Source organism: Echiichthys vipera (assembly GCF_963691815.1).
Source record: "Echiichthys vipera genome assembly, chromosome: 17".
Lineage (NCBI taxonomy): Eukaryota > Metazoa > Chordata > Actinopteri > Perciformes > Trachinidae > Echiichthys > Echiichthys vipera.
The window spans coordinates 117,501-132,500 of NC_139842.1; the positions used below are offsets into that span (position 1 = coordinate 117,501).

The following is a 15,000-nucleotide window of genomic DNA, read 5'->3' on the forward strand; positions in this document are numbered from 1 at the left end:
CTCTCACCTGTCTGTCTCTCACCTGTCTGTCTCTCACCTGTCTGTCTCTCACCTGTCTCTCTCTCACCTGTCTGTCTCTCACATGTCTGTCTCTCACCTGTCTGTCTCTCACCTGTCTGTCTCTCACCTGTCTGTCTCTCACCTGTCTGTCTCTCACCTGTCTCTCTCACCTGTCTCTCACCTGTCTCTCACCTGTCTGTCTCTCACCTGTCTCTCTCTCACCTGTCTCTCACCTGTCTCTCACCTGTCTCTCTCTCACCTGTCTCTCTCTCACCTGTCTCTCTCTCACCTGTCTCTCACCTGTCTGTCTCTCACCTGTCTGTCTCTCACCTGTCTGTCTCTCACCTGTCTGTCTCTCACCTGTCTGTCTGTCCCTCACCTGTCTGTCTCTCACCTGTCTGTCTGCAGGTGCAGATCGTCCATAAGAAGCTGGATCTCACGACTGTGACGTCGAAGTGCGGCTCCAAAGTGAACATCTGCCACAAACCAGGTGTGTGTGTGTGTGTGTGTGTGTGTGTGTGTGTGTGTGTGTGTGTGTGTGTGTGTGTGTGTGTGTGTGTGTGTGTGTGTGTGTGTGTGTGTGTGTGTGTGTGTGTGTGTGTGTGTGTGTGTGTGTGTGTGTGTGTGTGTGTGTGTGTGTGTGTGTGTGTGTGTGTGTGTGTGTGTGTTTGTGTGTTACTGTGGAGTATAACTGTGTGTGTGTGTGTGTGTGTGTGTGTGTGTGTGTGTGTGTGTGTGTGTGTGTGTGTGTGTGTGTGTGTGTGTGTGTGTGTGTGTGTGTGTGTGTGTGTGTGTGTGTGTGTGTGTGTGTGTGTGTGTGTGTGTTACTGTGGTGTGTGTGTGTGTTACTGTGGTGTGTGTGTGTGTGTGTGTGTGTGTGTGTGTTACTGTGGTGTGTGTGTGTGTGTGTGTTACTGTGGTGTGTGTGTGTGTGTGTGTGTGTGCAGGTGGAGGGAACGTTGAGATCAAATCAGAGAAGGTGGATTTTAAAACAGTTCAGTCTAAAGTCGGTTCTCTGGAGAACGTCACGCACGTGCCGGGAGGAGGGAAGAAGAAGGTACACGCTAACAACATGCTAACAACATGCTAACACCCAGCTAACAACACGCTAACAACTGGCTAACAACATGCTAACAACACGCTAACATCAGGCAAACATGTCAACTAAACGATATCAACAGACATACATGTAAACAATAGGTAAACACATGCTAACATCATGCTAACAGCATGCTAGCATCATGCTAACAGCACGCTAACAGCTTGTGTTGACGTCGACAGATTGAGACTCAGAAGCTGAGCTTCAGAGAAGGCGCCAAAGCTCGAACCGACCACGGCGCTGACATCATCGTCCAGCCTGACTCCGCCCCCTCTCACCGTGACCTTAACGCCGGAGAGGCTCCGCCCCTCGACACCCTGGCCGACCAGGTGAGCGAGTTTCCTGTTCGAACCAAAGACGCACACATTCACGTTTTAACCAACAACTTCCTCTTCCTGTCAGGTGTCTGCCTCCCTCGCCAAACAAGGCCTGTGATTGGACGATCCTGTGCAGAGCCCCCCCCCCCCCCGTTACCAAGGAAACTGCCTGATGGAAGAAAGAAACAAATCCTCATTTTTCCTTTTTCCTCACGACCTTCATCTGAAATACTCAAACACCTTTTTATAAGGCCAGCCAATCACAGCTCAGCTCATCCTCATCAGCAGCCAATCACAGCTCAGCTCCTCCTCATCAGCAGCCAATCACAGCTCAGCTCATCCTCATCAGCAGCCAATCACAGCTCAGCTCCTCCTCATCAGCAGCCAATCACAGCTCAGCTCCTCCTCATCAGCAGCCAATCACAGCTCAGCTCCTCCTCATCAGCAGCCAATCACAGCTCAGCTCCTCCTCATCAGCAGCCAATCACAGCTCAGCTCATCCTCATCAGCAGCCAATCACAGCTCAGCTCATCCTCATCAGCAGCCAATCACAGCTCAGCTCATCCTCATCAGCAGCCAATCACAGCTCAGCTCATCCTCATCAGCAGCCAATCACAGCTCAGCTCATCCTCATCAGCAGCCAATCACAGCTCAGCTCCTCCTCATCAGCAGCCAATCACAGCTCAGCTCCTCCTCATCAGCAGCCAATCACAGCTCAGCTCATCCTCATCAGCAGCCAATCACAGCTCAGCTCATCCTCATCAGCAGCCAATCACAGCTCAGCTCCTCCTCATCAGCAGCCAATCACAGCTCAGCTCATCCTCATCAGCAGCCAATCACAGCTCAGCTCATCCTCATCAGCAGCCAATCACAGCTCAGCTCATCCTCATCAGCAGCCAATCACAGCTCAGCTCATCCTCATCAGCAGCCAATCACAGCTCAGTTCACTTCTCTGTTCTCTTACTTTAATCTTTGTGTGTCCAGGACATCAGGAACCTAGCTTAGCTTAGCTTGGCTTAGCTTAGCTTAGCTTAGCTTAGCTTAGCACAAAGACTGGAAACGGAGGGAAAGCACTAGCATCTATGCTAACCACTGTTAGCCCCGAGCTAACCACTGTTAGCTTAGCCTCATGCTGTTCACTGAGAGACGAGTGTGAACCTGAACTGAGCGTCTGTTGGGAACAAAAGCCTCAGACGCCGCAGAGACACAAGCGGCTCCTGGATCCTTCTGTAGAGAAGTTTAACCGCTAAGGAAGTGACATCACGTGACAACATGTCGACAGCCAATGACGTGGCAGATTCAGAGATGACTCCAACCAATCGTGTGTCAGTGTGGACGGATCTGAACAGTTAATTTATTTATTTATTTATTTATTTATTTATTTATTTATCAGGAAGTCACTGAAGAGTTTCCATCGTCAACAGAGAACATGCTAACCCATGCTAACCCATGCTAACCCATGCTAATCCATGCTAACCCATGCTAATCCATGCTAACCCATGCTAACTGATCATAATGAGCCTGGGCTGGTGCTTTAGCTTCCTTTATAAAATCCCTCCAACCCCAGACGGCCTCTGTCTGTGATGTCATCCCTCTAAGCCAATCATGGTGAAGTGCTGTTCGCCCCAGAAGCTTCTCAGATTACCCAGAATGCACCTGAACCCGGCGCCGCTCTGTTGAAGTTCTTTGTACCAATAAAGTTTCTCTTGAGTCTGAATCTGTTTGTGATCGACGCGTGTGTGTACGGACGCTTACGTCTCCGCTGACGGGTCAGTGTCCCGCGGGGCGTCCGGTTCAATGCCCGAGGATGAGGACGTTACCCCGACACACGGACTCCAGCGTCCGTGTGTCGGGGTAATGCACGCCTGTGGGACGGCCTCAGCCAATCAGAGCACAGCATTCACCTGTTATGTTAGAGAAGAGAGCGGTCGGGTCACAACAGGAAGTCCATCCTTCAACAGTCGAACCGTCGTCATGGTTACGTGTTGACCTCAGAACTGAACCGTGGGTTTAGGGGCGTTCTCTCCACGCCGTCGTCTGGAGGTTCAGTCTGAGATAAACAGACGTCCCTGAACGCACCACGAAGACGAACGAGTACAAAATAAAAGTCTGGACGAACTGATAAAAGCTTTTATTTTTAGCTCCTAACAGGAAACAGGAAACACATGTGGTTAGAGCGCCACGGCCGTCTGTCAATCATCTGTCACCACACACACGCAGGCGCACACACGCACACACACACAGACACACACACACAGACACACACACACACACACGCAGGCGCACACACACACACACACACGCACACACGCACACACACACACACACACACACACACACACATATATAACAGAACAGAGCTGCTTCAGTCCACAGACAGACGGACGGGTTCACACAGAGACAGACAGACGGGTGAAATGTGTGTGTTCAGGTGTGTGTGTGAGCTGCGGAGTGTGTTCAGGTGTGTGTGTGAGCTGCTGAGTGTGTGTGTGAGTGTGTGTGTGTGTCTGAACCTGGATGACGCTGTGATGTTCAGCGGACCGACAGGAAGTCTCTTTGGATTCTCCGTCGACTTCCACACCTTCAACGACACGTGAGGACGCTTTCATTAACCTTTAATTCACTTTAATTAAACCTGTTAATCTGGTGTTTCCTGTTTATTACTCATTGCCCCACTGTGCCTCCGTGCCGTGCCCCCTCCCACTGTGCCTCCGTGCCGTGCCCCCTCCCACTGTGCCTCCGTGCCGTGCCCCAGCACGTGTCACGGCTAAAGTCTGGTTCCTTTGACCAGTGTGATGCAACCGTACCACGTCTAGGAGCGGCACGCTTGCCGTCCACGGCCCGTTTGGGAGAGGTGGGCTTTAGTAAAGCACGTTTGCACGTGTAAGAGCACGAGCGTGCGCACGTGTACGAGCACGAGCGTGGACGCACAGTGGGAGGGCGCTCTAACCTGTGACGGAGGCACAGTGGGAGGGCGCTCTAACCTGTGACGGAGGCACAGTGGGAGGGCGCTCTAACCTGTGACGGAGGCACAGTGGGAGGGCGCTCTCAGACTCCTCTTCAGCCTCTGCCCAGGATCCGGACTCAGCTCTCTCTTTGGGGGTACAGAGACCCCCTCCCCCCAGACTCCCCCAGCACCTCCCACAGTATCTCCAGGGACCCGGTCATGGGCCTTCTCCAGATCCACAAAGCACATGTAGACCGGATGGGCCCACTCCCAGACCCCCTCCAGGATCCTGGAGAGTGCAGAGCTGGTCCTGGTCCAGGTCCAGGACTGGATCCACCTGGTTCCTCTTCAGTCTGAGGTTCTACAGGACCAACCTCCTTTCCAGCACCTTGGAGTCGACTTCACCAGGGAGGCTGAGGAGTGTGATCCCCCTGGAACTGGCTCACACCCTCTGGTCCCCCTTTCTGAACAGGAACCACCACCCCGGTCTGCCACTCCCTCGGCACTGTCCCAGACTTCCACCAGTGTGTCAGAGACGTGTGGACCAGGACCAGGACCAGGACCAGGACCAGGACCAGGACGGCCCCTCCAGCCCCAGAGCTTTCAGCATGTGTGGATGCAGCTCATGGATCCTGGGGCTTTGCCTCTGTGGACTTGTTTCCTTCCTCAGTGACTTCTGTCAGAGATGTTGACGATGATCCCCATCAGCCTCCAGCTCTGCCTCTACAAAAGAGGGCGTGTTGGGCCCATTCAGGACTTCCTCAGAGTCCTTCCACCGCCCCATGACCTCATCAGCTGAGGGCACCAGCGTCCCGTCCTTACTGTGAACAGCTTGGACGGTTCCCCGTGTCCCCCTCCTGAGGTGCTGAATGGTGGTCCAGAAGCACCTCGGTGCCCCCCAAAGTCCTTCTCCAGGACTTGTGTGAACTCCTCCCACACCCGCTGCTTTGCCTCTGACCCAGCAGAGGCTGCAGCCCTTCAGACCTGTGGGGACCTCAGAACCACCTCCGGAGTCTTCTGGGAGACCAGATCCTGAAGGCCTCCTTCTTCAGGGGGACCCCTGACCCCCGGGGTCCACCACGGTGCTCCAGGGTCCCCGCCCCTTGAGGGGTCTGAGTGCTGATGAAGGTTCTGCGTCCTCTGCAGGTCCTTCGTGGTGGTTGGAGCTCCCAGAGCTGACACCGACCAATCAGGAGTGAGGGAGGGAGGGGGCGTGTTCCTCTGCCCCTGGTCCCCTGGAGGCGGGGCCTGTGACATCATCAACTTTGACCTGGAAGGTGAGTGTGTGTGGGGGGGCGTGTCTGTGGCGATCAGGGGGCGTGTCTGTGGTGATCAGGGGGCGTGTCTGTGGCGATCAGGGGGCGTGTCTGTGGTGATCAGGGGGCGGGTCTGTGGTGATCAGGGGGCGTGTCTGTGGTGACCAGTGGGCGGGTCTGTGGTGATCAGGGGGCGGGTCTGTGGTAACCAGGGGGCGTGTCTGTGGTGATCAGGGGGCGTGTATGTGGTGACCAGGGGGCGTGTCTGTGGTGATCAGGGGGCGTATCTGTGGTGACCAGTGGGCGGGTCTGTGGTGATCAGGGGCGTGTCTGTGGTGATCAGGGGGCAGGTCTGGGGTGATGGGGGTGATGGGGGGTCTGGGGTGAGGGGGGGTCTGGGGTGCAGGTCTGTGGTGATGGGGGGTCTGGGGTGCAGGTCTGTGGTGATGGGGGGTCTGGGGTGCAGGTCTGGGGTGATGGGGGGTCTGGGGTGATGGGGGTCTGGGGTGCAGGTCTGTGGTGATGGGGGGTCTGGGGTGCAGGTCTGGGGTGATGGGGGGTCTGGGGTGATGGGGGTCTGGGGTGCAGGTCTGTGGTGATGGGGGGTCTGGGGTGCAGGTCTGGGGTGCAGGTCTGGGGTGATGGGGGTCTGGGGTGCAGGTCTGGGGTGATGGGGGGTCTGGGGTGATGGGGGTCTGGGGTGCAGGTCTGTGGTGATGGGGGGTCTGGGGTGCAGGTCTGGGGTGATGGGGGGTCTGGGGTGATGGGGGGTCTGGGGTGATGGGGGGTCTGGGGTGCAGGTCTGGGGTGATGGGGGGTCTGGGGTGCAGGTCTGGGGTGATGGGGGGTCTGGGGTGATGGGGGGTCTGGGGTGCAGGTCTCAGTCAGCAGGTTCTGGTCCACAGGAGAACAGGAACACGAGCGCTCCGGACTCAAACTGACGAGCTCCAAGAACGGACAGATGTTTGGAGCTGCAGTGATTTCTGTCAGCAACACACACCTGCTGGTACACACACACACACACACACACACACACACACACACACACACACACACACACACACACACACACACAGACACACACACACACACACACACACACACACACACACACACACACACACACACACCTGCTGGTACACACACACACACACACCTGCTGGTACACACACACACCTGCTGGTACACACACACACACACACACACACACACACACACACACACACAGAGACACACACACACAGAGACACACACACACAGACACACACACACACACCTGCTGGTCTAACGTACCCTGTCACCTGTCAGGCGTGTGCCCCGCTCTCTCATTGGCTGGTTCAGAGGAAAGGGGCGGAGTCAGGGAAGACTCCTGTGGGGACCTGCTTCCTATTGGACCAGAGGACAGGAAACAGCAGCGCCTTCTCGCCCTGCAGAGCGCGTCTGATGGAGGACGACTACCGACGCATGAACTACGGCGAGTCCACCTGGAGTTCACCTGTAGTCCACCTGGAGTTCACCTGTAGTTCACCTGTAGTTCACCTGTAGTTCACCTGTAGTTCACCTGTAGTTCACCTGTAGTTCACCTGTAGTTCACCTGGAGTTCACCTGGAGTTCACCTGGAGTTCACCTGGAGTTTAACTGTAGTTCACCTGGAGTTCACCTGGAGTTTAACTGGAGTTCACCTGTAGTTCACCTGGAGTTCACCTGTAGTTTAACTGGAGTTCACCTGGAGTTTAACTGGAGTTCACCTGTAGTTCACCTGTAGTTTAACTGTAGTTTAACTGTAGTTCACCTGTAGTTTAACTGTAGTTTAACTGTAGTTCACCTGTAGTTCACCTGTAGTTTAACTGTAGTTCACCTGGAGTTCACCTGTAGTTTAACTGTAGTTTAACTGTAGTTCACCTGTAGTTCACCTGTAGTTCACCTGTAGTTTAACTGTAGTTCACCTGTAGTTCACCTGTAGTTCACCTGTAGTTCACCTGGAGTTTAACTGGAGTTCACCTGGAGTTCACCTGTAGTTCACCTGGAGTTCACCTGTAGTTCACCTGTAGTTTAACTGTAGTTCACCTGTAGTTCACCTGTAGTTCACCTGTAGTTCACCTGTAGTTCACCTGGAGTTCACCTGTAGTTTAACTGTAGTTCACCTGGAGTTCACCTGGAGTTCACCTGTAGTTTAACTGTAGTTTAACTGTAGTTCACCTGTAGTTCACCTGTAGTTCACCTGTAGTTTAACTGTAGTTCACCTGTAGTTCACCTGTAGTTCACCTGTAGTTCACCTGTAGTTTTACTGTAGTCCACCTGTAGTTCACCTGTAGTTCACCTGTAGTTCACCTGTAGTTCACCTGTAGTTTAACTGTAGTTCACCTGTAGTTCACCTGTAGTTCACCTGGAGTTCACCTGTAGTTTAACTGTAGTTCACCTGTAGTTCACCTGGAGTTCACCTGTAGTTTAATTGTAGTTTGACGGAGTCAGTTGTTTACAGTGTCTCTGCTGTTGCCTAGGAAACGACCAGCGCTACTGTGAGGTCGGCTTCAGCGTTGACATCACCACGGTGAGTCAGTGGGCGGAGCCACTCATAATGATGCTGACAGTCGCCATGACGACAGACCAGATGTATATAACTCTGTGTGTGTGTGTGTGTGTGTGTGTGTGTGTGTGTGTGTGTGTGTGTGTGTGTGTGTGTGTGTGTGTGTGTGTGTGTGTGTGTGTGTGTGTGTGTGTGTGTGTGTGTGTGTGTGTGTGTGTGTGTGTGTGTGTGTGTGTGTGTGTGTGTGTGTGTGTGTGTGTGTGTGTGTGTGTGTGTGTGTGTGTGTGTGTGTGTGTGTGTGTGTGTGTGTGTGTGTGTGTGTGTGTGTGTGTGTGTGTGTGTGTGTGTGTGTGTGTGTGTGTGTGTGTGTGTGTAGGGGGGGCGGCTGGTTCTCGGAGCTCCGGGGAGTTTTTATTTCCAGGGTGAGTGGAGACTTCACAGGCCCCGCCCACAGCAGCTGTGACCTCACAGGCCCCGCCCACAGCAGCTGTGACCTCACAGGCCCCGCCCACAGCAGCTGTGACCTCACAGGCCCCGCCCACAGCTGCTGTGACCTCACAGGCCCCGCCCACAGCTGCTGTGACCTCACAGGCCCCGCCCACAGCGGCTGTGACCTCACAGCTTGTGATTGGTTGGATCGGTGATGTGTAAGTAAGAGGGTTCACGGCGGCCATGTTGATTCCAGGTCAGGTCATCACGGTCGGTGTGAGTGACATCATCAGCAGTGGGCGGAGTCGTGATCCCACCCCCCATGTGACCGGCATCAGCCAATCAGCTGAGAGCGGCGGTTATGACCTTTACCGGGGTGAGTAACGCACAGGAGAGCTTTTATTTTGAAAGGTTCACCTCTCTGGTGTTACTACATTACCCAGAATTCCCTGTGAACGAATGCTAGCATGCTAACATTAGCACGTAAGCATTAGCATCTGTGTGTGTGTGTGTGTGTGTGTGTGTGTGTGTGTGTGTGTGTGTGTGTGTGTGTGTGTGTGTGTGTGTGTGTGTGTGTGTGTGTGTGTGTGTGTGTGTGTGTGTGTGTGTGTGTGTGTGTGTGTGTGTGTGTGTGTGTGTGTGTGTGTGTCAGGTTACTCTGTGTCCAGTGGGCTCCTGACCCCAGACTCCACCCCGGGTGAGGATCCATCACAGAGTCTCTGAATACTATACTAATAACACTCAGTTTAACATGAGAAATATTATAATAATAATAATAATAATAATAATAATAATAATAATAATAATAATAATAATAATAATATAATATAATATAATATATGATGTTAGCATGTAGCTATGCTAGCAGCCTTTACATCCTCACTGATGTTTGGTCTCAGATTATCTGGTGGGAGCGCCCAACGACAGGAACACGGCCGGAACCGTAAGACTGCTCCTGGGTTCTCCTGGGTTCTTCCGGGTTCTTCTGGGTTCTCCTGGGTTTTTCTGGGTTCTCCTGGTTTCTCCTGGGTTCTTCCGGGTTCTTCTGGGTTCTTCCGGGTTCCTCCCGGGTTCTTCTGGGTTCTTCTGGGTTCTTCTGGGTTCTTCCGGGTTCTTCTGGGTTCTTCTGGGTTCTCCTGGGTTCTTCCGGGTTCTTCTGGGTTCTTCTGGGTTCTTCTGGGTTCTCCTGGGTTCTTCTGGGTTCTTCTGGGTTCTTCTGGGTTCTTCCGGGTTCTTCTGGGTTCTTCTGGGTTCTCCTGGGTTCTTCCGGGTTCTTCTGGGTTTTTCCGGGTTCTTCTGGGTTCTTCTGGGTTCTCCTGGGTTCTCCTGGGTTCCTCCCGGGTTCTCCTGGGTTCTCCTGGGTTCCTCCCGGGTTCTCCTGGGTTCTCCTGGGTTCTCCTGGGTTCCTCCCGGGTTCTCCTGGGTTCTTCTGGGTTCTTCCGGGTCCTTCAGGGTTCTAAGGTGAATCTGTGTGTTGACAGGTGACGATCTACGACGGTCGCAGCGCTGGAACTCTGAGAGTTTACCACACCTTCAAAGGAGCTCAGGTGAGACTGTGATGTCATCAGAGCACGCCGTGATGTCATCAGAACACACTGTGATGTCATCAGAACCCGCCGTGATGTCATCAGGACACACTGTGATGTCATCAGAACACACTGTGATGTCATCAGTGTGTGTGTTCCTCTTCCTGTAGGTGGCGTCCTACTTTGGACACAGTGTGGCTGCAGCTGACATCAACGGAGACGGGTGAGAACTGTCCTCCATCAGAACCCGTCTGTCCCCATCAGAACCCGTCTGTCCCCATCAGAACCCGTCTGTCCTCCATCAGAACCCGTCTGTCCTCCATCAGAACCCGTCTGTCCCCATCAGAACCCGTCTGTCCTCCATCAGAACCCGTCTGTCCTCCATCAGAACCCGTCTGTCCCCCATCAGAACCAGTCTGTCCCCATCAGAACCCGTCTGTCCTCCATCAGAACCCGTCTGTCCCCATCAGAACCCGTCTGTCCCCATCAGAACCCGTCTGTCCCCATCAGAACCAGTCTGTCCTCCATCAGAACCCGTCTGTCCCCATCAGAACCAGTCTGTCCCCATCAGAACCCGTCTGTCCCCATCAGAACCAGTCTGTCCCCATCAGAACCAGTCTGTCCCCATCAGAACCAGTCTGTCCCCATCAGAACCCGTCTGTCCCCATCAGAACCAGTCTGTCCCCATCAGAACCAGTCTGTCCCCATCAGAACCCGTCTGTCCTCCATCAGAACCCGTCTGTCCCCATCAGAACCCGTCTGTCCCCATCAGAACCCGTCTGTCCCCCATCAGAACCAGTCTGTCCCCATCAGAACCCGTCTGTCCTCCATCAGAACCCGTCTGTCCCCATCAGAACCAGTCTGTCCCCCATCAGAACCCGTCTGTCCCCATCAGAACCAGTCTGTCCCCATCAGAACCAGTCTGTCCCCCATCAGAACCCGTCTGTCCCCATCAGAACCAGTCTGTCCCCATCAGAACCCGTCTGTCCCCATCAGAACCAGTCTGTCCCCCATCAGAACCAGTCTGTCCTCCATCAGAACCAGTCTGTCCCCCATCAGAACCCGTCTGTCCTCCATCAGAACCCGTCTGTCCCCATCAGAACCCGTCTGTCCCCATCAGAACCAGTCTGTCCCCATCAGAACCCGTCTGTCCCCATCAGAACCAGTCTGTCCCCCATCAGAACCAGTCGTCCTCCATCAGAACCCGTCTGTCCCCATCAGAACCAGTCTGTCCCCATCAGAACCCGTCTGTCCCCATCAGAACCAGTCTGTCCTCCATCAGAACCAGTCTGTCCCCCATCAGAACCCGTCTGTCCTCCATCAGAACCAGTCTGTCCCCCATCAGAACCAGTCTGTCCCCCATCAGAACCAGTCTGTCCCCATCAGAACCCGTCTGTCCCCATCAGAACCCGTCTGTCCCCCATCAGAACCAGTCTGTCCCCCATCAGAACCCGTCTGTCCCCATCAGAACCCGTCTGTCCCCATCAGAACCCGTCTGTCCTCCATCAGAACCCGTCTGTCCCCCATCAGAACCCGTCTGTCCCCATCAGAACCCGTCTGTCCCCATCAGAACCCGTCTGTCCCCATCAGAACCAGTCTGTCCTCCATCAGAACCAGTCTGTCCCCATCAGAACCAGTCTGTCCCCATCAGAACCAGTCTGTCCCCATCAGAACCCGTCTGTCCCCATCAGAACCAGTCTGTCCCCATCAGAACCAGTCTGTCCCCATCAGAACCAGTCTGTCCCCATCAGAACCCGTCTGTCCCCATCAGAACCAGTCTGTCCCCATCAGAACCAGTCTGTCCCCATCAGAACCCGTCTGTCCTCCATCAGAACCCGTCTGTCCCCATCAGAACCCGTCTGTCCCCATCAGAACCCGTCTGTCCCCATCAGAACCCGTCTGTCCCCCATCAGAACCAGTCTGTCCCCATCAGAACCCGTCTGTCCTCCATCAGAACCCGTCTGTCCCCATCAGAACCAGTCTGTCCCCCATCAGAACCCGTCTGTCCCCATCAGAACCAGTCTGTCCCCATCAGAACCAGTCTGTCCCCCATCAGAACCCGTCTGTCCCCATCAGAACCAGTCTGTCCCCATCAGAACCCGTCTGTCCCCATCAGAACCAGTCTGTCCCCCATCAGAACCAGTCTGTCCTCCATCAGAACCAGTCTGTCCCCCATCAGAACCCGTCTGTCCTCCATCAGAACCCGTCTGTCCCCATCAGAACCCGTCTGTCCCCATCAGAACCCGTCTGTCCCCATCAGAACCCGTCTGTCCTCCATCAGAACCCGTCTGTCCCCATCAGAACCCGTCTGTCCTCCATCAGAACCCGTCTGTCCCCATCAGAACCAGTCTGTCCCCATCAGAACCCGTCTGTCCCCATCAGAACCCGTCTGTCCCCATCAGAACCCGTCTGTCCCCATCAGAACCCGTCTGTCCCCATCAGAACCCGTCTGTCCCCATCAGAACCAGTCTGTCCCCATCAGAACCAGTCTGTCCCCCATCAGAACCAGTCGTCCTCCATCAGAACCCGTCTGTCCCCATCAGAACCAGTCTGTCCTCCATCAGAACCCGTCTGTCCCCCATCAGAACCCGTCTGTCCCCATCAGAACCAGTCTGTCCCCATCAGAACCCGTCTGTCCCCCATCAGAACCCGTCTGTCCCCATCAGAACCAGTCTGTCCCCCATCAGAACCAGTCGTCCTCCATCAGAACCCGTCTGTCCCCATCAGAACCAGTCTGTCCCCATCAGAACCCGTCTGTCCCCCATCAGAACCCGTCTGTCCCCATCAGAACCAGTCTGTCCTCCATCAGAACCAGTCTGTCCCCCATCAGAACCCGTCTGTCCTCCATCAGAACCAGTCTGTCCCCCATCAGAACCAGTCTGTCCCCCATCAGAACCAGTCTGTCCCCATCAGAACCCGTCTGTCCCCATCAGAACCCGTCTGTCCCCCATCAGAACCAGTCTGTCCCCCATCAGAACCCGTCTGTCCCCCATCAGAACCCGTCTGTCCCCATCAGAACCCGTCTGTCCCCCATCAGAACCAGTCTGTCCCCATCAGAACCAGTCTGTCCCCATCAGAACCAGTCTGTCCCCATCAGAACCCGTCTGTCCTCCATCAGAACCAGTCTGTCCCCATCAGAACCCGTCTGTCCCCATCAGAACCAGTCTGTCCCCATCAGAACCAGTCTGTCCCCATCAGAACCCGTCTGTCCTCCATCAGAACCCGTCTGTCCCCATCAGAACCCGTCTGTCCCCATCAGAACCCGTCTGTCCCCCATCAGAACCAGTCTGTCCCCATCAGAACCCGTCTGTCCTCCATCAGAACCCGTCTGTCCCCATCAGAACCAGTCTGTCCCCCATCAGAACCCGTCTGTCCCCATCAGAACCAGTCTGTCCCCATCAGAACCAGTCTGTCCCCCATCAGAACCCGTCTGTCCCCATCAGAACCAGTCTGTCCCCATCAGAACCCGTCTGTCCCCATCAGAACCAGTCTGTCCCCCATCAGAACCAGTCTGTCCTCCATCAGAACCAGTCTGTCCCCCATCAGAACCCGTCTGTCCTCCATCAGAACCCGTCTGTCCCCATCAGAACCCGTCTGTCCCCATCAGAACCAGTCTGTCCCCATCAGAACCCGTCTGTCCCCATCAGAACCAGTCTGTCCCCCATCAGAACCAGTCTGTCCCCATCAGAACCAGTCTGTCCCCATCAGAACCAGTCTGTCCCCATCAGAACCCGTCTGTCCCCCACCAGAACCAGTCTGTCCCCCATCAGAACCAGTCTGTCCCCATCAGAACCAGTCTGTCCCCATCAGAACCCGTCTGTCCCCATCAGAACCCGTCTGTCCTCCATCAGAACCAGTCTGTCCCCCATCAGAACCAGTCTGTCCTCCATCAGAACCCGTCTGTCCCCATCAGAACCAGTCTGTCCCCATCAGAACCCGTCTGTCCCCATCAGAACCAGTCTGTCCTCCATCAGAACCAGTCTGTCCCCATCAGAACCAGTCTGTCCCCCATCAGAACCAGTCTGTCCCCCATCAGAACCCGTCTGTCCCCCATCAGAACCAGTCTGTCCCCATCAGAACCAGTCTGTCCCCATCAGAACCCGTCTGTCCCCATCAGAACCCGTCTGTCCTCCATCAGAACCCGTCTGTCCCCATCAGAACCCGTCTGTCCCCATCAGAACCAGTCTGTCCTCCATCAGAACCAGTCTGTCCCCATCAGAACCAGTCTGTCCCCCATCAGAACCCGTCTGTCCTCCATCAGAACCCGTCTGTCCTCCATCAGAACCAGTCTGTCCCCCATCAGAACCCTTCTGTCCCCATCAGAACCAGTCTGTCCCCCATCAGAACCCGTCTGTCCCCCATCAGAACCCGTCTGTCCCCATCAGAACCCGTCTGTCCCCATCAGAACCAGTCTGTCCCCATCAGAACCAGTCTGTCCCCATCAGAACCCGTCTGTCCCCATCAGAACCAGTCTGTCCTCCATCAGAACCCGTCTGTCCCCCATCAGAACCCGTCTGTCAGCTGAGGTGTTTTTTGTGTTGTAGTTTGGACGACGTGTTGGTCGGAGCTCCTCTCTTCATGGACAGAGTGACGGAGCAGCTGCAGGAGAGAGGACAGGTGAGAGACACCTGAGGACAGGTGAGAGACAGTGAGGACAGGCGAGACACACCTGAGGACAGGTAAGACACACAGAGGACAGGTGAGAGACACTGAGGACAGGTGAGACACACAGAGGACAGGTGAGAGACACACCTGAGGACAGGTGAGAGACAGTGAGGACAGGTAAGACACACAGAGGACAGGTGAGAGACACAGAGGACAGGTGAGAGACACAGAGGACAGGTGAGAGACAGTGAGGACAGGTGAGACACACCTGAGGACAGGTGAGAGACACTGAGG

General features: G+C 54.8%; 2 protein-coding genes across 2 annotated transcripts in view; both read left to right on the forward strand.

The window, feature by feature from the left end:
* Positions 1-1,792, forward strand: part of maptb (microtubule-associated protein tau b) — a 13,833-nt gene extending 12,041 nt beyond the window's left edge. The window contains exons 5-8 of the mRNA XM_083930588.1: positions 409-490; positions 948-1,057; positions 1,282-1,428; positions 1,502-1,792. Coding sequence (XP_083786714.1) covers positions 409-490; positions 948-1,057; positions 1,282-1,428; positions 1,502-1,534 — 372 coding nt within the window. The 3' untranslated portion in view covers positions 1,535-1,792. The remainder of the gene's footprint in view (positions 1-408; positions 491-947; positions 1,058-1,281; positions 1,429-1,501) is intronic.
* Positions 1,793-2,688: 896 nt separating this feature from the next.
* Positions 2,689-15,000, forward strand: part of itga2b (integrin, alpha 2b) — a gene marked incomplete at both ends in the record, with an annotated part of 34,283 nt that continues 21,971 nt past the window's right edge. The window contains 14 exons of the mRNA XM_083931170.1: positions 2,689-2,741; positions 3,878-4,009; positions 5,510-5,640; positions 5,920-6,002; positions 6,497-6,625; positions 6,928-7,141; positions 8,121-8,170; positions 8,523-8,568; positions 8,832-8,951; positions 9,228-9,272; positions 9,475-9,518; positions 10,057-10,122; positions 10,272-10,324; positions 14,646-14,718. Of these exons, the coding sequence (XP_083787296.1) occupies positions 2,689-2,741; positions 3,878-4,009; positions 5,510-5,640; positions 5,920-6,002; positions 6,497-6,625; positions 6,928-7,141; positions 8,121-8,170; positions 8,523-8,568; positions 8,832-8,951; positions 9,228-9,272; positions 9,475-9,518; positions 10,057-10,122; positions 10,272-10,324; positions 14,646-14,718 (1,239 nt within the window). The remainder of the gene's footprint in view (positions 2,742-3,877; positions 4,010-5,509; positions 5,641-5,919; positions 6,003-6,496; positions 6,626-6,927; positions 7,142-8,120; positions 8,171-8,522; positions 8,569-8,831; positions 8,952-9,227; positions 9,273-9,474; positions 9,519-10,056; positions 10,123-10,271; positions 10,325-14,645; positions 14,719-15,000) is intronic.